The sequence below is a fragment of the Mangifera indica genome, chromosome 15, assembly GCF_011075055.1.
Source record: "Mangifera indica cultivar Alphonso chromosome 15, CATAS_Mindica_2.1, whole genome shotgun sequence".
NCBI lineage: Eukaryota > Viridiplantae > Streptophyta > Magnoliopsida > Sapindales > Anacardiaceae > Mangifera > Mangifera indica.
In genome coordinates, this window is record NC_058151.1 from 160,611 (window position 1) to 183,876 (window position 23,266).

A 23,266-nucleotide genomic window follows, 5' to 3' on the forward strand; every position below is an offset into this window, starting at 1 on the left:
GAGCAGTGTTCGTAAAGGCAACGGCATTTGAATTGTGTTAATTTACAATGCATGAATTCAGCTACTTTCAAGCAGTGTGGTTTTTCATCATCGCCGTGTTTGACCAGGCAGCCACTGTATCTATAGTAGAGGTTGCGTGAGAATCCATTTGGATATTTTATGAAATAATAATGCAATGCAATGCAATCACAGTCCCATCCCATTCATATTATTAATATTGTAATTAGATTAAGACAACCCCGACCTTGGATTTTGTAGCATGTGTTGGATCAGCACATGTACAAGCCGCGGACTTCCAGCATTTTTGCTTTCTCTATCATTCCATCGTTACCCACCTACCTACTCACTATTTGCACTGAATTTCATGCACTGTTGCACTCTCACTTTGATTAATATAGCCATAGGATTCAATGGCTCCTCCTCCTCCTCTTCCTCTCCCTCCCTTGAGTTGACCAGACTTGGCTATTAACTTTAATCAAAAGGGATCCATTTCTTTTACATATCTATCTATCTATCTAACTAATCTATATATCTATCTATCATTCATTAATACTTAATAGTATCCACCCATTAATACGTATAATATTATAATAGTGGAATTTATGAAATTAAAATAAAATGTAAATGATAAACTGTGGCAGTTAAGCAGATTTTCTTCACTCCGATAAGGCGATTTTGGGGATTAGGGTCTCCCATTCAACGGACATTTACCAAATACTTGTATTCTGCATACTCTCTTCTCAAATATGGACAACCAAAGCCAACCTTCACATTCATGTTGACCAATTAATAATACGATTCAAATCTTGAAAAAACCATATTCCAAAAGTTTCAAGCTATACAAACCTCACATCAATAATATTAATATAATTAAGTCTATGTAATCTACTATTATATTTTTTTTCTTTATTATTTCTGTTCCCATCCTGGGTTGTCACTGTCAGCCCTTGATCGACTTTACAGTAATCCACGTCTCTCCTCATTCTCTCTTAAAATACACATCGCTGCCTTCTTTTCCTCTTCTGGTTGTCTTTTTAGCTTTCTCGCCGAGAGACATTTCTCCATCATTATAGGTCTGCAAACTTATACCTTCTCCTTCACTTTTGAATACTAATGCCTTTCTTTTTTACTTTTCTGTTTCTTCAAATAATTCACTTTTATCTCCATGAAGAAGATGCTTTATATATTTCCAACTTAAAAATTGAATAATATGCTTCGGATTCATCATATTCTTGAGGTTTTTTTTTTTTTTTTTTTGGTTCGAAAGCTTATCCTCATCAACGAGTCTAATAATGAAAGAATATTATAAGAAAGAAGTTTCAGCTCCAGGCAATGACCAGAAGAACACCATGCTTATTGCATGCAGAAGCCTGGCAATCTCCTCGTAAAATTTCTTTTAGGAAGATGCTTCTTCTTAATCTATGGCTGCATGCATCTAGGTCATCTGATTCTAAGAACTTTTTCACATGGCATAAAGTGCATGGATTTGCACGTAAAGGATAATCCTCACAAGAAAATATATATGCTATATATATCAAACTATAATCTATCATGCTTCAGAGGGTTTTTCATTTTCTTGTAATTTTTCAGGCAAACGTACGTACAGAGAATAATGGATGGAAATGGACAGTTATCAGTTCCTCCAGGTTTCCGATTCCATCCAACAGATGAGGAACTGGTGTACTATTATCTGAGGAAGAAAGTCTCATATGAAGCCATCGACTTGGATGTTATTAGGGAGGTGGATCTCAACAAACTCGAGCCTTGGGACCTCAAAGGTCAATTCACTTTCTTTTTAAATTTTTTTCTCCTATACACTGCAAGCAAACTGCCTATATAGGCAATTTTGTCTCCTATACACTACTTGGCTCGGTAATTTTGTCTCCAAACTGGACATTCAGGGTACTTGATGGGTGTTTTCTTATGAGTAGCAAGTTTCAGAAAGTCTTAAGAATGAAACCTATAAATTTACTTGGAACCAGAGTCAATAATTCTCCTTCTTTACATAGCTATCTACCAGATTGACTGCATTTTTTTTTTTTTTTTATTGAATAGGAAACTCCCATGGACATGTTTCATGGATTAACATTGGTTTCTGAATTCGATTACCTTATAGATCATGAGTTTTTATATAAAGTTTTCTTTGTTGCAGAGAAGTGCAGAATTGGATCGGGTCCTCAAAACGAATGGTATTTCTTCAGCCACAAGGACAAGAAATACCCAACAGGAACTCGAACAAATAGGGCTACTACAGCTGGGTTTTGGAAAGCAACGGGAAGAGACAAGGCCATTCATCTCACCAACTCTAAGAGAATTGGCATGAGAAAAACCCTAGTTTTCTATACGGGACGTGCACCTCATGGCCAAAAGACCGATTGGATCATGCACGAGTATCGCTTGGTTGATCACAACTCTGAGGTTCAGGTATTAATATATACATATCAGATTTACAGATTCAATTATCAGATCTGTCTGAGTCCTGCCATACTTAATTCTTCAAACATATATAATATATATAATGCAAATACGTTGGAAACTAGTAGTGAAGATTGCATAAATAGTACTGTAACACATTTTGGTTCGGTTTTAAGTTGATTCCTTTGTTTATCTGAGTGATAATGTTCATATTATCGATAACTTTGTTTATCCCTCTTATGATATTGTTCATTTTACTTATAATTTTCAAATGTTAAGATATATTAGTTTAAATAAGTTTGAGTTTAGATTTAGTGTGATAGCTTCGATTCAAATTTGAACTAACCCCAAGCTCATATCGACTCAAATTGAATCTACCCTTTGCTGCCAAAACATAGAAACTATTTACTTTCTCTTTAAAAAATCATTTATGAATAATTTCTTAATTACACTGCTTTATTTGTAGCAGGAAGATGGGTGGGTGGTGTGCAGGGTTTTTAGGAAGAAGAATCACCATACATGTTTCCAAGTAGGTGGAGAAGAAGAATATTTCACTCATAATACGAAAGCTACAGGTTCTTCTTCAGCTCCTCTGGAACCTAAACAAAGTCATCTGCAACCACCACATGACTATACATTTGATGCTTCCATGCATCTTCCACAGTTGTTCAGTCCGGAATCAGCTCTTGCCCCATCCTTTGTTTCACCAATCTCTTTGAACGCCATGGATCCTGACTTCTCCCAAAGCCTGTTAAGGCTAACATCAACCACTTCTTCTGCTGGACTCATGCAACAAGACATCAGGTTGAATGGTGATTGGTCATTTCTAGACAAACTTCTTGCTTCTCATCAACCGGGTTCTTCAACTACTCATCAGAAATTCCCATTTCAATATCTTGGCTGTGAGACTGACATTTTTAAATTTTCCAAGTAGAGTTCACCAAGTATAACATTTTCATGTTCAATATGCATGGATTATTTTTATCATATATATTAAGCTGTGGAACACCCAGTGGTGGGCTTGTATTAACTAACTACTTTGACTGATTTCTGAGTTTGCTTTTTTCAGAATCAAACTGCATATACATAATTTCACCCTTATATATGGTATGTTATTCCAATGGCTGGTGGAGAATGCTAGCTTACAGTGTATCTTTTTCCTGGGAAAAATACAAGAAAATATTCTGATGGAGAGGGCATATATACGGTGAGGAGTGAGAGCAAAATATTTAGCCACTCACGTCCAACTCTGACTGTAAGAGCTTAAATTATTGAATACAGATTTCCACTGTAAGATCTCAAAGAGCAAAAATTTCCCAATTACGAACAGATTAACCATCTTTTCATCTCGATATCGAAACAAAACAAACAGTACACAAGAACCTGGGTTGTGTTTCTACCCATTGATACTTAAATTCAGTATGGTATGTGAATAGAGTAATAAGACAAAACAAAAATAAAAAAAGACAAACAAACAAGCATAAAAATGAGATAATCACTAAATCACATAATTATACTGTATAAATATTATCTACTTTTGATAATTCACTTTTCCAATATTCCACATCAATTAATGATACTGAAACAAGCAAAACTACGATACTGTGTACAAATCTTGACAGAAAACCAGATTACACATTAACTAATTTGTATTCCTCAGTACTCAACCATCTACAAACTGCAGGTAATAATAGGTATAAATAAATTGACTTGTCATCTCATTATTTGGTTTGAACCGTATACAATTTGGCAAAATAATGACGTTACCTTTGAGAGTACCTAGAAGGTCAATGGCTGTTCTCAAATGTTTTTCCAACCATATTTTCATGCCTTTCCAGCATTTCTCGTCAGATGGCAGTAACTGCTAGTGCTGTAAATCTTTATTGTACTCCAAACCAAAACATAACTTAATTGACTTCCTAAATAAATATGTTTCGAGAAACTTTATAAAATGTCAATCCAATCAGCTTACATATATTGGGAAAAAAAACTTGAATCTTTGAAGATGCATGTCATGCCACAGTAATTTTACTGTAAACATGACTTTGTATACTGAAGCTAACAGCCAATATCCTGATAGAAATGGAGGATCCTTGGCAATGAAGAACATATCTGTCATTTAAAGACCCAAAATTCAGCTTCAACCTGAAAACATCTACCCATACTCAACCTCTGTACAGACAATCAACATAACTGAGGGCCACACAGCCCCTTGAAAAACTAATACCATAACCAGAAGAGCACAGCCATAATCACTGAACCGAGTTATGCACACCATTACCATTGCTATACACACCATTTAATGATCCATTTGACGACTTAATACCATTTCCATTTTGATGGACTTTTCCCATTGGTTTTCCGTTACTCAATCCATTAGTCAATACCTTGCTTGCATGGCCATACTTTAGGACTGTATCCAACTGCCCACATGCTGCTGCTATAAGCCCTGCAACATGACAGACAATGAAATTTGAGCCAAACATTATAGGATCGATCTTCATTGAGAGGCTTAACATAAGACTAAATACATTGGTAGGTATTAGAAAATTAACTACCTAAGAAAACTGCCGAGGGTTTTCCTGGTCTGGACTTGAATTCAGGATGGAATTGAACACCAACAAAGTATGGATGACTAGGCAGCTCAATTATCTGCAAAAAAAAAAAAACCAAAAAAGTTGCTAGTAACCATAGTATCATATGACAATATAAGTTTTTGCACTTGTTTCAAGCCACTAAATATGGATTCTGTGAAATACAAATGACCTAGCTGGCTACTTTCAGAAAACTCACTTCCATGCGTTGTCCACTTTCATCTCTGCCAACAAATGATAGACCAGCACTTTCAAGTTGTGATACCATATCAGGATTGACCTATAAGACAATTTTTTTTTTTTTTTAAATTTCAGAAACCTGAATATTTTAAGAGCAAAATGCAATGCATGTCTTCTGATGGGCATACTTTACCTCATATCTATGTCGATGCCGCTCATCAACAAATCTAGCATTGCCATACCTGCACAAAATTCCAAATCATTGAAAATCTATCAACCAGAATGCGTAATATCCAATATTAGACGGTACATAAGTGCAGGTCATAGTCCTCACAATTTTGCAGACTTGCAGTCAGCAACCTTAAAATATGTCCTCCTTGATCCCAGACGCATCGTTCCTCCCATGTGAGTTTTTGAACCCTATACAGGACACGGTTAGAACAATAAATACAGGCTAAAGTGAATAGAAACCAAGTTAAAAAACATGTAGAATTATATACCTCTGGCATAAATATGACACAAGGATTTGAAGTTTCAGGATCAAACTCCGTGCTGTTTGCATTGTGCAACCCAAGGACAGAACGAGCAAACTCGATAACAGCAATTTGCATCCCCAGGCAAATGCCTAGGAATGGCACTTTGTTCTCACGAGCATACTTTGCAGCAAGAATTTTCCCTTGGACTCCTCTATCGCCAAACCCTCCAGGAACTAGCACGCCATCAGCGCTCTGCATTAAAAGAAGTTCATAAGAAGAATGAAGAAAAAAATTGGATAAACCATATATAATGAAAACAGCATCGATTCAAAAGACTAATTAGAACCAATCAACCCACAAAGCATATTCACCTTCAATAGATTCCAAGCAGCTTTATAAGCATCAGGTGCCTGCAAGGGGATACAAATCAATGCATATATCCAGAAAGCAGTATGGCTATCTAAAATCATATAAAGTACAGCAATAATAAAGAACACTTACCTCTTCAGCAGTAGCATCTTCAAGGTCAGCAGCTGCAATCCATTCTACAATAAGTTTCCGACGGCAAGCAACAGAAGCATGCAATAGAGCCTATAACAACTTAACATCAGAATCAAATTATAATATAACTTCAAAATCTGTACAAATTACACATGATTCGATGCTCAGCATCATATACAAAGAATGTATGGTACTAAACTTAAGAATTACATTAAGGAGGATGCTAATTCCAATAGAATTAATTACTATGTACGGACACGGAGGGCTCAAGAAGGGAGAAAAGAGACTAGGTCTATTTTTGGTGTGAGAAATCTAAGGCTTGCAAAAATAAGTTCTCCTGAAGCAAAGGTTGGGCTTTTAATGCAAAGAAGCAAAATCAAGGAGAAGATGGCATTGCATTTTCAAATCAACAAGGATTTGTATGTGCATTGTGATGCAAAAAGGATGGAAACACAAAAAAAGGCATCATTAAGTGGAAGCTCATTACGGTTTTGGACAGGATAGAGTACCAGATTACCCATTATTTTGATTGGAACTTCTAAATCCAGAAATGCAAATCAATAACAGAATTACATTAAAACAGATACCAATATAGACATATCTATCCTTGCAGATCTCCAAATGTTCACCAAATTCTTAACCAGAGACTGTTTCTAGACAAAGCATTCACCTTCAAAACAGACAGGTAAGCATCTGACAAGCCAGTGTACTTCCCAACCATTGCAATTTTAACCTGTAAAACATATGTCAGTTAAAAACATGGTACTTAGGATTATGCAGACATAAAACATAAATATCAATTTTACCGGAGGCTTGACACCCACTGGATCATGCAATATATCATAAACTTCAGTCCTGGACGTCCATTCATGCAAATCAGGCTTCCTGGCAACACTGCAAATAACAAGGAGTTTAATATACTAGTAAAAGAAAGGCCTGATGCTGCAACATCAACAATGCTAAACTGTCAATACCTAAGAGAGGCTAAAGAGGAAGAAATCATACAGAAGATGGAATTTGAAGGAAATTATACAACAAAGAAGAAGTAAGTTTGTATGACAAACCCTAAAAGATTTAATCCCTTCAAGATAGCTTCATGTGCCCTTTGATCCTATTAGTCATCAGTGAAGAAGGAAACCCACAAAAACAATCAAAAGTTACATGCTTTTGCTTCTCAGAGTTACATAGCCAAATACAGCTTCAGACGTAATATTAACAAACTTACTCTCAGTAATAATGGTACATGCCAAATGTTTGGAACATCATATAAAGTAACAATGTTTTCCTCCTGCAAACAACAATTTTGGATAGATTAAGTAACTGATAAATCTAAAATGAAAAAAAATAGTAAATAAAACATCATTGATGCTATATACCGCTACATGGCAAAACTGAGAGAGTTTTGTCTTAACATTCTCGTCAAGTGCCTGTTCAAGAGAAATAAGAAATTCAGAAACATAAGCCTACCTCTGACATTTTCAGTTAAGAAAATGTGCAAATATCAGAAAGGAAGAGGGGCACACCTTTGTACTGCGACAAGCTAGAAGATTCGGCGTCAACCCAAGTCCTCTAAGTAACTTGACACTATGCTGGGTGGGCTTTGTCTTCTATAATTGGAAAATACAAAAGATGTATATGGTATGCTTCAGTCAGTTTCACAGCTATGAAATTTAAATCTAGCATGTAAAATTTATGCTGAATACACAGTACAGAAATTGTCTAGACACACTTGTTCACCAACAACATTGAGAACAGGGACAAGGCTGACATGAACCAAGCAGAAATTGCCAAGACCTACAACAAACAACAGTAGGTCAGATAATCTTGTACTTGAAGGAGATATCTGAAAACAAATTCATTTGCATGGACCTGTAAAGTAGCAATGTAGAAAATTTCAGGCTTACCTACACGGTACGAGAACTGGCCAAGAGCCTCTATAAATGGCATGGACTCAATGTCCCCTGCATCAACACAAACTGTATTTAAGTAAAATGAAAGCGGGGAGACAATTCATAGTAGCTAATGATATCATTTCATGTATATGTACCTATGGTTCCACCCAATTCAATGACGCATACATCAGCTGGACCTTCTTTTCCGTCCACTGGAATCATTGATACACGCTCTATCCATTCTTGAATCGCATCTGTAATGTGTGGAACCACCTAGCAAACAGAAGATAGGCAGAAACAAAATTCATACTCAGTTCAAAATTTTATTAGGTCATGCTTACAACATAATATCAAACCCAGAGTTTTGAAGCAGACCTGAACAGTTTTTCCCAGATAATCCCCCTTTCTTTCCTTTTCAATAACAGACTGTCAAATTCATTACAAAAGATTAAAATTAAAGATTTAACACAAGAAACCATCATCCACATAACCAATAAAAATAAGAATCTACCTGATATATTTTTCCCGTAGTTATATTATTGTCACGGGTTAACTTGATATCTAGAAACCGCTCATAATTACCAAGGTCCAGGTCCACCTTCATAAGTATATAGAGGTTAATCCAAAACAGATATAGCATATAAGATCAGCCACAAAACAGAAAATCACCTCGCCACCATCATCTAATACAAAAACCTCCCCGTGCTCAAAAGGGGACATTGTCCCTGCATCCATGTTCAAATAAGGATCTGCACCATTAACCACAAAATTAAAGCCACATAGTCCAAACAAGAAAATGCATTGAAGTAATATAAGATTGTAGAAAGTAAGATACCAATTTTGATAGAAGTAACACGAAGTCCACATTCTTTAAGAAGAAGACCGATGCTACTGGCAGCAACACCTTTGCCAAGTCCGCTAACAACACCGCCAGTCACTAAAACGTACTTCATTATAAATAATGGGGAAGTGTCTGCAGTCAGGAGTTAAGAGTTAAATATAAATAGAGAACTGGGATGATGAAAACAAAGAAAAATAATAATAACAGAAACAATTTGTAGACATAGATATTATAGAACAAAATCGTTTTAAACGGAGAAAAAAACCTTGTGCACGATGACGGTCCTTACAAAGTTTAAATCCCCTCTGCTTCTTCTCCCTCTCTTGCTTGCTGATGGTTTTTCTTAGTCTAAGAACAAAGAAGATAAAAAGAAAATAATAGAAAGTGAATCAAAAACCAAAAAAAAAAAAAGCAAAGTGAATGAGAGAAACGAAGGTTGATAATACAATTCCACACACCCAAAAGCTAAAGCTTCCTTCTTTCAGGGGGGCGGCGGGTGTTTTGAGCTCTGAGTTCATCTTTTATTTATATGTTCAATAAATGCCCAAAAGACTTTTTTTTTTTTTTTTTTTTGACTTGCAATTTTAAGTCCTCCATATATTAAGAAAATAAAATTAGGGTTTTTAGTAGATTCTCCTAATCTCTGAGAGAATCTATTTTGGGTTTCATTGACAGTTCCCATAAAAGGTCAAAAGCTTAATGGTCATCGATTCACGTCAGACAAAAATCGATTTTTTTGGCATTCAATTCAAATGTAGCTTCCATGTGATACGATATTCACCAAAGTCTTTTGATTTTCTTCTTTTATTTTTTTATGTTATCCCTTACTTAGGTTATCTTATTACTTTTCACTTATTTTCAACTTATCTTTTCCTCTTGTTTTTATACTTTTAACTTTTCATGTACCATGTTATTACCCATTTGTAGTCGTTTATAATATTTCAATAATCATATAATCAAATATTATTTGAATTAAATCTATATAATTTTATTTCATTGATGATGTTATTATCTTATATTATATCTATAATAATATTATATGTATAGACAAATGAATATATACAGATATAAAACATGATGACATATTAATTTATTTATGATTTTAGTATCCATCGTTTGTATATATAATATTATCTTTATATCTAATCTTGTACCAATCAAAGTATTTCATTTTCATCCCTTCTTAGACTTCAAATCATGCCCATTCCATTGAGTGTGGATTCAAATTGAGATAAACTTAAATTAGAGTTTTAATTCAGTAGTTTGAATCAAATTTGGTTCATTTTTTTTCTAGCAACATTGTTTATAATCTCAACAATATTATACACTTTTATATAATATTATTTATCTCATTAATAACCTCTCAAGGATATGATATAATATATTAAATAAAATCGAACTCAAATTGAGTATAATGAATTCGAGCCAAACTTATACACTACGAACTCAACTTGACTTGGTTTGAATCCACTCCTAAGTTTCATGTGGTTTTATTCATATAACCTCAAAATTTACATGTTTTATATACATTTTCCATGTTAAAGTTTTGTTTGATAGGATTTGACAAAGCAACAACTCTTCTTCCATATATAAATTTTTTTAAATACAAGAGATACAACATTATCAATCAAATGGAAAAGTCATACCTTTTTATTTTATCTATAGTGTTAGTTAAAGTGTCTTTTTGAACAAGTATGCCTACCTAAATAGTGTTTATCACTATAGATCAGGATTAAAGTTAATTCAATCCAAATATAGAAATATTCAATTTAAACTCAAGCTCACTTGAGCCGGTGTAATACAAACAAGATAAACAATGTTACGTATGGGATAAATAATATCGTTGGATGGTGAACAATATCATTGAAGAGATGAACAAGCATTTTTTAGCTGAAACTCTAACTCAACTTTGGCTTGTTTGAGCCAAAAAAAATAAATTCAATCTGAGTCAACTTCGATCGAATCCACCTCTAATCATGTGCTAGAAAAAACAATGGTATCAGCGAAAATGCATACATATATAACATGTAATAACAGATGGGTAATATGGAGATGGACAAATCTAATCAAGTTGTGGCAATTGCCATTTTGAGTGAATAAAATCGTATCAAGGTTACAAGAGCATCTTCCTCCATTTAAACAGCATAAAAAGGGCAGACTACAAACAGCATAATTGACAGATTATGCTGCTATATCTTTGACAGATTATACATGGAGTCCCGACTGATTGATTCAATATGCCAATTAAGTTGGCTACTTTTGGGATCCATGGTGGATATGTGTAGTACCTTCTTGTGGAAACCATACAAGCTTCGCCTATGCCCAATGCTTATATATGTTATGCCTGCTGCTTCAATCTGCTGGTACAAATGTGCCTGCAGGAACACAAGTAACAAGATGAACAGGTGAAACTAACAAACAAGTCGGTAAAGATAATTGTTTCTAACTGAATTGCACAAATAATTCTTGAAAATACCTCGTTGGCTTCATCTAAAGCACTGGTAGATTCATCCAATAGAACCAACTTCGGTTTTGAGAGTAATAGACGTGCAACAGCAAGACGCTGCTGCTCACCAAGGGAGAGTACACTGGACCACTCATATGTTGAATCCAGACTCTTGAAACGAGACAGGATGTAGCCAAGGTGGACATTCTCAAGTGCCTGTATGAGATCAACTGTCGTTGGCTTGCTTGGCTTTGCACTCATATTTTTTGAGGTTTGAGCCCACATCAAGAATGGTACTGCACAGAAATTAATACCCAGTGAAGTCTTCATATTATGATTGATGAATCAAAGACACTATATACAGAACCTGCTAGCATGAATAAAGAATTTGCTACACCAGCAAAGATATGTTGCTAACGACATCTAATTAATACAATGCCTAGATTATCAAACAGTATGTTACAAGTAAACATTCACATGGTAACATCAGCATGGCTGCCATGTTCTCTTTGGATAATTCACATTAGAGTTAACAACTTCAAGAAAAAATGTTAGAGGGCTTATATCCACAGTTCTGGATCAAAAACTAGCCTTTTTCTGGCAAGTCCAACTTAGGCCATGTCTTTGGACAGTAATGTGTCAATGTGAACCAAATTACCTAAAAAGAACTACTGCATGCTAGAAGAGACATTTGATCAATAATATGCTTACAAATGGCCACGGTTAATAGCAAACTCTACTTGTAAAGAACTATAGTATTCCGTCTTTAAATTATAAATATCAGATAAATTCATATCTGATGAGGGATGATCTGTAATTTTGAGCTCAGCACTTGTATAATATTTTTCATGCCAGATCTTACACTATAGAGACTCCAAGGCCCCTTTAGTACTAAGATTTTGCCTAACATCGTCCAAAGTGGCTCATGTAGTGCAGGCTCCATGGTACTTTATGAAAAATAGTTCAATAAAGGCCGAAGGATTTATTCCCATCCAAAGTATCCTCTTTACGCAAATTCCCACCCCTTAATTTTAGAAATTTTATTTACTCACTCATACACAATTAACTTTGTTAGTTTTAAAGACAAAATCTTCATTTTATATGAAATATTAAAAATAAACTTAAATTTTATTTCTTTTTCCCTCTTAAACCCTAAAAACTAACTATTTCTCTCATATGCCAAGTTTAAAAAAATGACATGTCCCCTCTAGGGTTTAGTTTCAAACTCCGACGCTATCTTAGATGTCATTATTGGCGGCCTCTCCCTTCCGATGCTTCCTCTTCTTTTGATGATCTCTCTTCTCTCACATGAACATCCGATCGACGTCAAATTAATTCGGGGAGATGAAAAGCTTCGTTGGGAAGACGAAACTCTTTATCTAAAAAGACGAGCATCTTCTCAGAAGAAGAGGAGCATCTTCCTCGTCTAAATCTGGGAAGACAAAGAGCTTCGTCTCCCCGACGAAACTCTTTGTCTCCTCGGCTTCATTCGATGCAGATCGAGAGTCCAGGTGAGAGGAGAGAGATCGCCAGAGGGAGAATAAGCTTCGGGAGAGAGAGGCCGTTGGCAATAGAGCTGGAGTTTGGAAACTAAACCCTAGGGTGAAAAATGTCATTTTTTAAAACTTGACCAATAAGGGAAATGATTAGTTTTTAGGGTTTATGGGGAAGAAAAGTAAATAAAATTTTAAGAAGTTAGGATTTCGTTAAAGTTAACCGTTTATGGATGAGTAAATGAGATTTTCAAAATTAAGGGGTGAGAACTTGCGAAAAGAAGATACTTTGGGTGGGAATAAGTTCTTTGGCCTTCAATAAAGTCTAAACCATACAATTTAACAAACTAAATCTAAGAATTCATATCTAATCTCTGGAGAAGATGGAGAAATTTCATAACAGATGAAGAGAAAAGTACAACCATAAAATCTTTATATTCTAAGAAATTCTTCCCAATCATCCAATGACAGTTAAACTGGTATGCATCAATAAAATATTTTAATTTAAATGCACAAACCAGCAGGTTTATTAGCATCTGATGCAGATATCATTTCTTCAACCCATATCGGATAGAGCAATTGTTGACGAAGAGTTCCTAAAACCATGTATGGTCTCTGCGGAAGAAAAAATACCCCTCTTGAATTCCTATTTATGGATCGTTTATGTTCCCCATTCATATTTTGAGATTTCATTTCAGGAGAAGCAGCATCTGAAGAAGTGGATGCCACAGGAACTTCTCCATCTTTTACATAGAATGTAATTTTTCCTTTTCCATTACTCCAAAGACCAGCCATGGCCCTCAACAAAGAAGTTTTGCCACTACCACTTGGTCCAGTTACCTGTGAAGACATTTATACATAGGACATTTTCAGCACCAAAAGGCTTACTATCCTATCATGTAAATTCAAAGAAACCAAAACTAATGAAATGATTCACTAACCAGCAGATGCTCTTTTTCTTTGATCAGCAATGATAGGTCCCTAACCAGTGTGGTTTTACTTGTTGGTGTCTGCAAAGTCAGATTCTCAACATCCAGTAATTTCTGAGACATATCTATGGGAACAGATCCATTGGACTCAAAGAGGGGTGAACTTTTGACATTGCAGTATGTAAGACAGATTTCTTCTAAGGGTTCAGAGAGACTTTTAGAGCTGTCACTATCCAGAACATCATCAAATTCACCTGTAGTCATGGCAAGAGCCAGAATTGTAATAATTTGGCAAACAGCAGTTGAAAGTTGCAGAAATCAACCCACCAAAAGATCTCTTCCCGCTTTTCTTTATTTATGTCAAGGAAAAGAAAAAAAGAGAGCCTTTTTAAATTTTGGGTTAAAAAAAGTGGTAGTCAACTCTTCCTAGAACCATAAAAACCACAATTGGATGGTAATAAACAATGAAAAACCAAATATTTTCATCATTCTAAAATGGGAAATATCTTAATTGCATGGTTAGAAAGACATAACAATGTATATGGCAACATTTGACAAATGACCCATTATCTTTAATAAAATTGGTTTTCTCAGATAATGCAAAAGCCTGATTGAATAAGCATAAAAGAGATAAAATTTAGTACCCAGACGGTCAATGACTGCTGAGAAAGCACTGATAGATTGAAACTGGAACACAATAAGGGAGAAATCTCCAAGTATATGATTAAAGGCAGATATCGACTGGTTAATGACACCAAACTCAATTTTTCCGGAGAAGTACATAGGGGCGACAACTGCAGCAGGAAGAATCTGAATGAGGTACCGGTACCCATTGGTGAAGAACTCTAGATTTCTAGAAGATATTAACAATTGCTGGAAAAAAAAAAAAAAAAAGAACATTAGAAAGATAATACCAGACAGAAGATCAATTGTAATTACGAATACAAGATAAGAATGAACATAATCATGAAATAAAACCCCAAAAAGGCCCACCAACAATATTTTGTACATGCAAAAACAATAAAGCTATTTATTGCAGAATCAAGCTATACTTGATCATGAATGAGCAGCATTAGCAAAGAATACATTTAAAGAAGTATTTTGATAGCATAGCTTAGTTTACAGCATTTAGGGTAGAACCACAAATCCAAGTAGTTTTTTATTCGAGTCTGAGGCAGTTTGTCAGGAAAGATTTACAGTTTTTGCACTGGAAGGTAGAAAGTTTCTAAAGCAAGTGGATTCCTCAAATAGGAGGTCAAGTTATCTGAGCTTGAATTGTACGGAAACTGCCATCCTTGTATTTTTGTAGTTGTCTGTGGCATACACTGAGATGAATGAAGTTAAGATATTATACTTTGCTACAATTCCAAGTACATGGCAACAATGCACTGTGTGTCCAACATAGGGTTCAACTCTCAATAAAATAAAATTTTCTGTAAATTTCTCTATCAATATGAACATAATGAGTTGACAGAATCAACAAATGGGAAAAGAATATCAATTTGATACAAAAGCAAAATCGAGACAAACAAGTTAAGGAACTCAAGAATCAAAAGAACATAAAATTAAAAGTATCAGTACGGTTAAATTTTCGAAAGCACTTTTGAAGCGCTGCAGTAAAAGCTGCATTTCATTCTCTTCTCCACCGTAGAATGCAATTGATTCAGCATTTTCTCGAACCCGTACAAGTCCGTAACGAAAATCTGCCTCCATTTTCTCTTGCAAGAAGTTCAGGTTCACCAAGCCCTAAAATTGCAAATGAGCAGCTCACATTTCAACTAATTAGGACCAAGTTTTGTTAAATTATCTTACCACTCAGGGTAGCAGAAAAAAAATTTACCTTCCCAAGGAAAACACTTATAGCTGTTCCACCAATTGAATAAACCAGAAGAACAACAAATAGTGGAGGATAAATACCATACAAGATGTTACTGAATGAAATTAAATCGACTGCAGCATTAAAAAGCGTCAAAGAGAACGAGAGGGAAGTCCCTGTGAATGAACTTAAATCATCAACAATCCGCTGATCTGGATTGTCAATTATAGATTGGGATTGAATCCTATAAAATGTCCGATCCGTGAGATACCGCTCCATGTAATATTTTGTCATCCAAGATCTCCATCTCAAAGCAAGAGTTTCTCTTGCATAATCCCTCAATACGAAAAACTGTAAAACAGCAGACCTTTTAATAGAAGTGCCAGCAACAATCCATGAAGCTACTAGTGCTTAGAAGACAAACCCCAAAAAGTAAAATTTTAGGGGATTTTTCAAACAGAACATTTCAAAACTGTCATATTTTTATGAATTTTCTACTAATAAAATTGAAAGTTGATTAATTTGTCATGTTCTATTGATGTAAAGAAAGAGAAAACTAGGTGGAAGAATACCTAAGAAAAGTGGAGCTAATGTGCTCACCGGAATTCCACCAGCAAAACCACCCAGATAATACAGCAGTTGCTTGGTGAACTGTTCTTGGTCCTTGTCTTTTTATCATCCAAAACCAAAACCGAATCAAATGTAAGGCATCATGAACTACAGTAAACATACATTTTCTTCATATAAAATACATTTTCTTCATACTCACTGGCCAGCGCGTTGAAGAAATCACGGCCAAGGAAATTGAATCCTACGCTGATGCCAGTAGTTGCAAGAGTGAGAGCAAAGACAGCAGCAAGTTGCAATCTGGCTTGTACTTTGTCATCTGAGTACCAATAAGGAGCTGCCACTTTCCATAGTCTTCTCAAGAGCGTTTTAATTTCCGGGGTCTTTCTATTTTTGTCATCGTCTTTGTCAGGTTCTGGTAATGAAGGCTGGGTGGCAGCAGAAGAACATGTGATTCTGTTACCCAAACTGGGATCCCGTGCGTTCTTGAAAAAGTTTCTTCTTCTTTTAAGAGGAGTGGAAGAAGACATGGGAGCTAACCGTTGAGAAGGAGATCTGTGTTTAGTTAAGAGACATACATGACCATGAACGCCAACAAGGTATTGGTAGTTTGGCTTGTATTTGTAACTCCAAATAAACGGGCTATTATTGAAGGCATGTAGGTGTGGCTGTATAAGTGCATGCATTATCATCTTCTTCAAGTATTGAAACAACTGTTTCTAAAATCTTATATATTTCTTCTGTGTAATTCAACAGATTGCGAATGTATTATTGGTAAGGCAGTTTTAGCCGTCCAATTTATGCTACAGTTTTTTTTTTTTTTTTTTTTAAATTTCTCCGACCAATACCAGCCTCATAATTTTATAGATTTCATTTACAAAAGAAATATGCAAAATCTCTTCCTGGACCAGGCCCATAGATTCCACACTAACTCGAATTCATATTGAGTTAATAAATTCAAATTCTAATACATTTAAATTAATATATAATATTACCAAAAAATTTCAACAAAATGAAAAATATCACTAAAAATATAAATAATCTCATAAATGTCATATCAAACATATTATTGTATTGATAATACTGTTACTTCCAATACATTGACTTCCAAAAGGAGACCAACAAAATCCCATCTCAATACAAATACTATTGAAACATTGAAAACGTAGGCAAGCAAAAAATTACATTAAATACTAAAACTTCGACAATAGATCATCCAAAATCCGGGTTACATTCACATGTGATCCCCAGTCATGTATTCTGGGGAATGTAGGTCTGTAAGTACAACTGGAGAAGAACAACCAAAGAAACCACGGCCGCCGGAGCACCTCACTGACTTCCACTACTTGTTCAGGCCCTCACTGCTCAGCTTGAGTGGTTTCAGCCTCCTTTTCATCCCCCCTCACTTCCCACTAGATGTTCCTTGCGACGCTGCCATGGCTGCTATCACTTCTCCTGGCGGTGGGTGGTCAAACTTACATGTTGCACCATACTTGCAAGCTCCAGTCTTCATATAATATGGACAATGAACAGAGCCCTGTCAAAACTTTCTACTCGTATCAATGACTTCCACTGGTCATTTACATTAGCATGATTAAATTTTTGCAAATGATAATCAGTGTATTCCATAGATTCATAACAATGAAAATGCTTTTAAGACAATGAAAAACAGATAGGTAATTCAACAATTTTTTATCACACAGCCATCTTCCCATGTTCATACTCTAATATCCCAACATTGTTAAGTGTAGAACAAGGCACCTTGGCAACCAACAGTGCTCAGCATTAACATGTAATTGTTCAGGCAAATAACATAAACAAACAAGAAACTTAAGGTGTCCAAAATGATCTAGTATGAAGGACTACTACTTTCCTCAATTTGCCCCAGCTCCAAAATTACTATGGCATAGTCATTACTTATTATAATTTCAAGAATCACAGACACAAACCTGGCAATTTCTTTGATTGAATTATAGAATAGAAAAATAAACCATACCTCTCGCCTAGGCAATCCTGCAAGGGTGAGCTTAACATTATCTTGAGAAGCTTGCTTTGCTGCTGATAGTGTTGGTGCTGACCGATCAATAGGGTGATGAAACTTGCATTTTTTCCCATACATGCATTCCCCAGTCTTCATGTAGTACTACGTGCAACAAAATACAGTAAAAAGTAAGTCAGTAAAGTTTTGTTGATTTTGTGACAAACGGTGACTTAAGAAAGTAAAGAGTAATCCTAGTAACAAGAAGAAATAGAGAATCTATCCCCGAAAGGCAAAAACAGTATTATTAACAAGCATACATACATGTGTGTGTGTGTGTATAGATATAGATATATTAAAAACACTCAGGTCCTAATTATTAGAATAACAGAAATTATGACAATAAAATAAATTGCAGCTAGGGAAATATCGAATTAGATATATACATACATCACATTCCATCTGTCCAGGGCGATGAGGATAGATACTTGTGCCAACTCCAAGCTACAAAATGGAAACAAACAGGAAACAGTCAGTGATTAAATAGAATTACATGAAACCATGATAGCGATGCTAACTTGGAAAAAGTGCAACTAGCTTTAAGAAACATAATCACAAACAAAACATCATTATTGTGATGGCAGGGACAAGATATGAAGAACAAACATAAACTTCTAGAGGACCCATGAGAGAAATTTGGCTTAGGTAAACTGTCAAAATGAGTTCCTTTTTGGCAAAACCAACAAAAAAATATTATTTACCGTCGGCTGAGCCAATCTGGGATCAATAGTTTGATATATTGAAGCAGCTGGATTAACAACACCAATGTTCAGACTACCTGCTGGGGAGGTTATAAGAGGATGCCCTATTGCAGCAGCAGCAGGACTGATTGCTGCAAATTTTAGTATGAAACTTGAGAGGCTTATGCATGGAAAGTTACATAAAAAACATTAATATTATACACCTGAAATATTCACATACCATTTCTGTCAGGATGATTGTAGCGGCAAGTGGCACCATATTTGCAACTAATTCACAAACAACAAAAAAAATTACGCATTTTCTTTCATTCCCATTTATTTTATTTTCTTCAGAAAAAATTAATCAACATGCATAGGAATATATTTACCTCCCAGTTTTCAGGTAGAATGGGCAATCCACTTCTCCCTGATAGAAGTAAAAGATAAGATATCAATAACTACTCCAATTCTCAATTACCATTAACTCATAAATATATAATCAAGAAGAGAAAGAGTCAATACTGATTCGAAAGTCTAAACTCTTCTTAATATTCTTTAATATTTGACCAGGACAGAAATTAATGACATCAAAAGGATCTCATAAAACCAAATCATCACCTAACTTGATGTCGAAGCCAATCCCAACCATCTTTGCCTGTAAAGGCAGTAACTTCTTTAAGCTAACTATCTTGAATTACAATCATGACAATGAAAATCACAACAGAAGAATGGCATGGAGACAGAAAAAATGAAAACAAGCACCATATTTTATAACCCAGATGACCACAATACACAAATAGAAAGAATACAATCTGGTCATTAATTGATTAATACATTACCAGTCTAATAGGAAGCCCTTTTGAGTTATGTAACATTGCCGGGACATAAGAAACAAGAGGCCCAGGCACATATAGATCTCCAGATGTTCCATTAGCCACTGATTCATTCTGCTTGATATTACCATTTTCTTGTCCAGTGGATGGCATTTGGATATCTTTTGGATGATGAAATTTGCAAGTTGCACCAAACTTACAAGTTCCAGTCTTCAAATAGAACTGTTTATGAATTGGAAGACCAAATTAATAATGAAAGAACTTATCACTGCAACCTTGCGGACATAGAAGTAAAGATCTTACAGCACAAGGGGGCTCTGAAGGCCTATCCGGTAAGGTAAAAATGTCGGTATTTCCTGAAGAACCCTGAGAGCAGAGCAAAGCATCATAATATTATAAATGACAAAAACAAATTAACAACTCGACTAATGACAATATTTAAATAGACTATATTACCACTGAAGTAATCAAATTTTCTTTTGGGTGATTAAACTTGCATTTCAATCCAAACTTGCATCTTTGAGTTTTCAGAAAGTACTACAACATGTTCAATGAACCAAAAACAAAAAGATCAGAATTTCAAGAGCCTAAATCATGTACATTACATATTTTTCAGGAATAATAGTTTATAATCCTGCTTACAGGACAATCTGGCTCTCCTGGTCTCTCAGGAAGGGAGTCGCCCGTAGCAATAATTGGAACCTAAACAATCAAGTAATCAATTCTACTGTGTTATAATAACGTAAGTTGCTCATGATGAAGTAGATTAAGTAAACGTGCATCCCGAAGAACCAACATGGGTACCTTCCTCATTTATATGTCCATGCTCAATGAAAGATGTAAGCATAAAAAGGAAAGAAAAAACTCAGGATTATATTCATCTCTCCTTCAGCAAGAACAATTAATGGGCACTTTGTCCAAAAGTAGGTATGTTCCATACTCATAGCTACACAGAGATGGGACAAGAGAACACCTTCCAATCTTAAAATATCCATGCAATACAGTCAACAGACAAGGTAAGCTTCAGATATTAGTCAGAGATAATAATATAGCTATAAAAATTATAGAATATAAGCTATCATGATGTAAATTTATCTAACATATTGGTTACAGGGAATTTCAAAAAATAATTAGCATTGTAAAAATACATATTGACATGATGAGTAGCATTTACATAACAAGCAGATAAAAAAGTTTACTCATCAATATAAAACATTTAACCACCATAATAGGCAATTGTATTGCATGATGACGTTTATCTGAATGGTTTAGTAAGAATATAACTGTCACCTCTTTCCAATCTGGGATTCCACCTTCAGGAACCCAAATAGGATGGTCAAACTTGCAGGTATCACCATATTTACAGGTTCTTGTTTGCATATAGTGGGCACAATCCTTCTCCCCTGGCCTCTGTGGGTACACAGGTAAATGACTTGTACTCTGGAATCTAGGGCGCTTGGCTAAAGAGTTGGTAGAATACCAAGCTTCACTTTGCCCAAGAGTGGTATGGGCACCCAAAAGAGTCTGATGGTAGAGCGCTATAGTACATAATAGAAAAGTTTATATACAAGAAAACAGGAATCACTATATGTAACTATATAAGTATGACCTATAAAATAGTAGTTAAATTGAAAGGTACCTTAAATAGAAACTGATACATCGAAATAAATATTATAGCAATCATATACGAAAGTAAGTGCAGATAAGAAAATACAACTATTATAAGCATTGAAAAGTTTTCTGGAAATTTATGAAATATATATGTAGCTAGTGTGTAAACTCTACTCAATAGTAGTACATTTGGTCAGAAAATCATAGGTAAATTCATGTCCTAGAGGTAAGTGAGATGGAACTTGAAAATATTTGCAAGTAATAATAACTATAAATAACGAAGTGAAGATGTCTAGGATATGCTATGTTGAAGCGGAAACAAATAAGTAACCCCTCCACACTTGACTTTGAAAGGCTTAGAGAAAGTTTTCAGTCCACATATATACATAACCAAGCAAGCGCAAGGAATGGATTCTTTAACTAGAAGCTTTGAAGCTGCATAATTGGGTAACCAGGGAATTATTTTCAATGTACTTGAGCGTTTTATTTAACCCACACTTCCATAAAGAAGCAGCCCACTTAGAACAAGGTTTTAGAAGCACATGACAACCACAACAGGCAAATGAACATAAAAATTACAACTACAAAACTCTCTAAATGCAGGTTAATAGGAAAATGGAAAGTTAGGTTAACCTTCAGAGGGTCGTTTGACGGGAGTAGAGAGGTGGTCGGTGCTGGGGTCAACACCAGGGGGCCATGTCCGCTGCTGAGAAGAGTACCTCAATACATCGCTATAAATGGAGGAAAGTGTGAACTTAGATTGATCGGAATCGGAAGACCCAACCAGATAACGAAGAGAGGAGGATGGTGTTGGGGTCCCACCACCTCCTCCAGCTGAAGCATAGGTTGATTTGTAGCCGTACAACTGGTTAGCCATAAATTGCAGTCACTTCACTCTAGTGGTTAGTGTAGAAGAAATGTAAACCCAAACCCTAGAATGAAATAAGGAATCGAAGTAAAGAACATAAGCTGCTGCTGCTAAGATACCAATTCCAATATCATTAAAATTAGCACTTATTCACTTGAATCTTTTCGCTCAAAATAAGAAAGCTACCACTCCCTAATAGTTTATTGCAGATTCACCCGTACTTTATGATTAGATATATAGTGTTGGGTCCAGGGCTTTAACTCAGGACCCTCACATGACCGGGCCTAAACTTATCGTTCTTATTAGAGTCTGGATATGGTCAATCAAATTGAATCTCTAGATGTGTAATTCTCAGAATTAGGTGTAAAAAAAAAAAAAAAAAAAAAGTGATGAAAGAATTTTGCGTCAAGGAAAAAGAATCATTCAATGACATGAGAAAGATCTCAAACACAAACTTTGTATATTACCAACATATATATTAAACGTTGTAATAACTAATGTATGTAAAAATTTGGGTTAGACACAATTCAGACCGAATTCAAGTAAAGATAACTCTAACTCAAGATTTAATCAAGTCAGTTTAATTTAATTGATCTGTCATAAAATTAATGATAGTTCATTTTCTTTGATAACTTTTAATTTTCTTATATGATTCTTCTTTTTTCGAATTGGCCAGTCTGCATTTGAGTCAAAGTCAAGCCAACAAAATTTTCCAACTCTATTAAGTTTGAATTCATCCCTTCACTGAAAATGTTATCACTCACGGATGGAAGGCTGGAAACATTTCATAGGCCTCAAAATGAGCAGGTATTATGATTCCTATGTACCAGTGCCAGTCACACCCAAGCCCTGCTTGTTTTCATCCTTTCCAGCACCAAATACAGGTCCTCCTTGCCAGTAGGATCTTCAACCATGTCCTGAAGTTAATCAACCTCATCTTCCTTTGAAAAGAGGTCTGTCTTTGGCCTATTCCATTGCACTTGTACTGACCCGCATGTTGTTGCCATCTGTGATCCCCGTGGACGTGTTGCTTGTGCCCCTGACACTTTCTTCTTCTCCATGATTAACCTATTAATCAACTTCTTA

General features: G+C 35.3%; 4 protein-coding genes across 7 annotated transcripts; 1 reads left to right on the top strand and 3 right to left on the bottom strand.

Moving 5' to 3' along the window:
- Positions 1 to 946: 946 nt before the first annotated feature.
- Positions 947 to 3,518, top strand: LOC123198231 (protein SOMBRERO-like). Its single transcript, XM_044612899.1, has 4 exons — positions 947 to 1,073; positions 1,591 to 1,778; positions 2,153 to 2,424; positions 2,885 to 3,518. Exons 2-4 carry the CDS (start codon positions 1,613 to 1,615, stop codon positions 3,347 to 3,349), a joined length of 903 nt encoding a protein of 300 aa, XP_044468834.1. The 5' UTR covers positions 947 to 1,073; positions 1,591 to 1,612; the 3' UTR covers positions 3,350 to 3,518.
- Positions 3,519 to 4,326: 808 nt separating this feature from the next.
- Positions 4,327 to 9,503, bottom strand: LOC123198144 (CTP synthase). 3 transcript variants are annotated; one of them, XM_044612771.1, is made up of 23 exons: positions 9,358 to 9,503; positions 9,189 to 9,247; positions 8,894 to 9,031; positions 8,728 to 8,807; positions 8,570 to 8,656; positions 8,434 to 8,484; positions 8,214 to 8,331; positions 8,071 to 8,127; positions 7,896 to 7,960; positions 7,690 to 7,773; positions 7,543 to 7,593; positions 7,392 to 7,454; positions 7,231 to 7,277; positions 6,973 to 7,060; positions 6,837 to 6,899; positions 6,167 to 6,256; positions 6,037 to 6,075; positions 5,690 to 5,917; positions 5,524 to 5,609; positions 5,383 to 5,431; positions 5,209 to 5,289; positions 4,974 to 5,067; positions 4,327 to 4,864 (listed from the first exon to the last, which is right to left on the bottom strand). In XM_044612771.1, the coding sequence occupies exons 3-23, from the start codon at positions 9,009 to 9,011 to the stop codon at positions 4,668 to 4,670; spliced, it is 1,836 nt and encodes a 611-aa protein (XP_044468706.1). In that variant the 5' UTR covers positions 9,012 to 9,031; positions 9,189 to 9,247; positions 9,358 to 9,503; the 3' UTR covers positions 4,327 to 4,667. The 3 variants fall into 3 exon arrangements, with proteins under 3 accessions (XP_044468706.1, XP_044468707.1, XP_044468705.1); XM_044612772.1 differs by having other exon boundaries at positions 6,991 to 7,060; positions 9,165 to 9,247; XM_044612770.1 differs by having other exon boundaries at positions 9,165 to 9,247.
- A 1,457-nt stretch (positions 9,504 to 10,960) lies between these two features.
- LOC123198145 (ABC transporter D family member 2, chloroplastic) lies at positions 10,961 to 16,895 on the bottom strand. The gene is made up of 9 exons (XM_044612773.1): positions 16,353 to 16,895; positions 16,184 to 16,251; positions 15,608 to 15,934; positions 15,349 to 15,513; positions 14,412 to 14,640; positions 13,780 to 14,021; positions 13,357 to 13,678; positions 11,376 to 11,641; positions 10,961 to 11,274 (listed from the first exon to the last, which is right to left on the bottom strand). The coding sequence occupies exons 1-9, from the start codon at positions 16,840 to 16,842 to the stop codon at positions 11,089 to 11,091; spliced, it is 2,295 nt and encodes a 764-aa protein (XP_044468708.1). The 5' UTR covers positions 16,843 to 16,895; the 3' UTR covers positions 10,961 to 11,088.
- A 293-nt stretch (positions 16,896 to 17,188) lies between these two features.
- On the bottom strand, positions 17,189 to 22,453 carry LOC123198146 (zinc finger CCCH domain-containing protein 37-like). Of its 2 annotated transcripts, XM_044612774.1 has the most exons (12): positions 21,946 to 22,453; positions 20,992 to 21,239; positions 20,344 to 20,403; positions 20,158 to 20,238; positions 20,005 to 20,067; positions 19,708 to 19,923; positions 19,258 to 19,295; positions 19,110 to 19,156; positions 18,890 to 19,020; positions 18,579 to 18,632; positions 18,147 to 18,293; positions 17,189 to 17,687 (listed from the first exon to the last, which is right to left on the bottom strand). In XM_044612774.1, exons 1-12 carry the CDS (start codon positions 22,187 to 22,189, stop codon positions 17,553 to 17,555), a joined length of 1,464 nt encoding a protein of 487 aa, XP_044468709.1. In that variant the 5' UTR covers positions 22,190 to 22,453; the 3' UTR covers positions 17,189 to 17,552. The 2 variants fall into 2 exon arrangements, with proteins under 2 accessions (XP_044468709.1, XP_044468710.1); XM_044612775.1 differs by lacking the exons at positions 20,158 to 20,238; positions 20,344 to 20,403 and having other exon boundaries at positions 21,946 to 22,452.
- Positions 22,454 to 23,266: the final 813 nt, after the last annotated feature.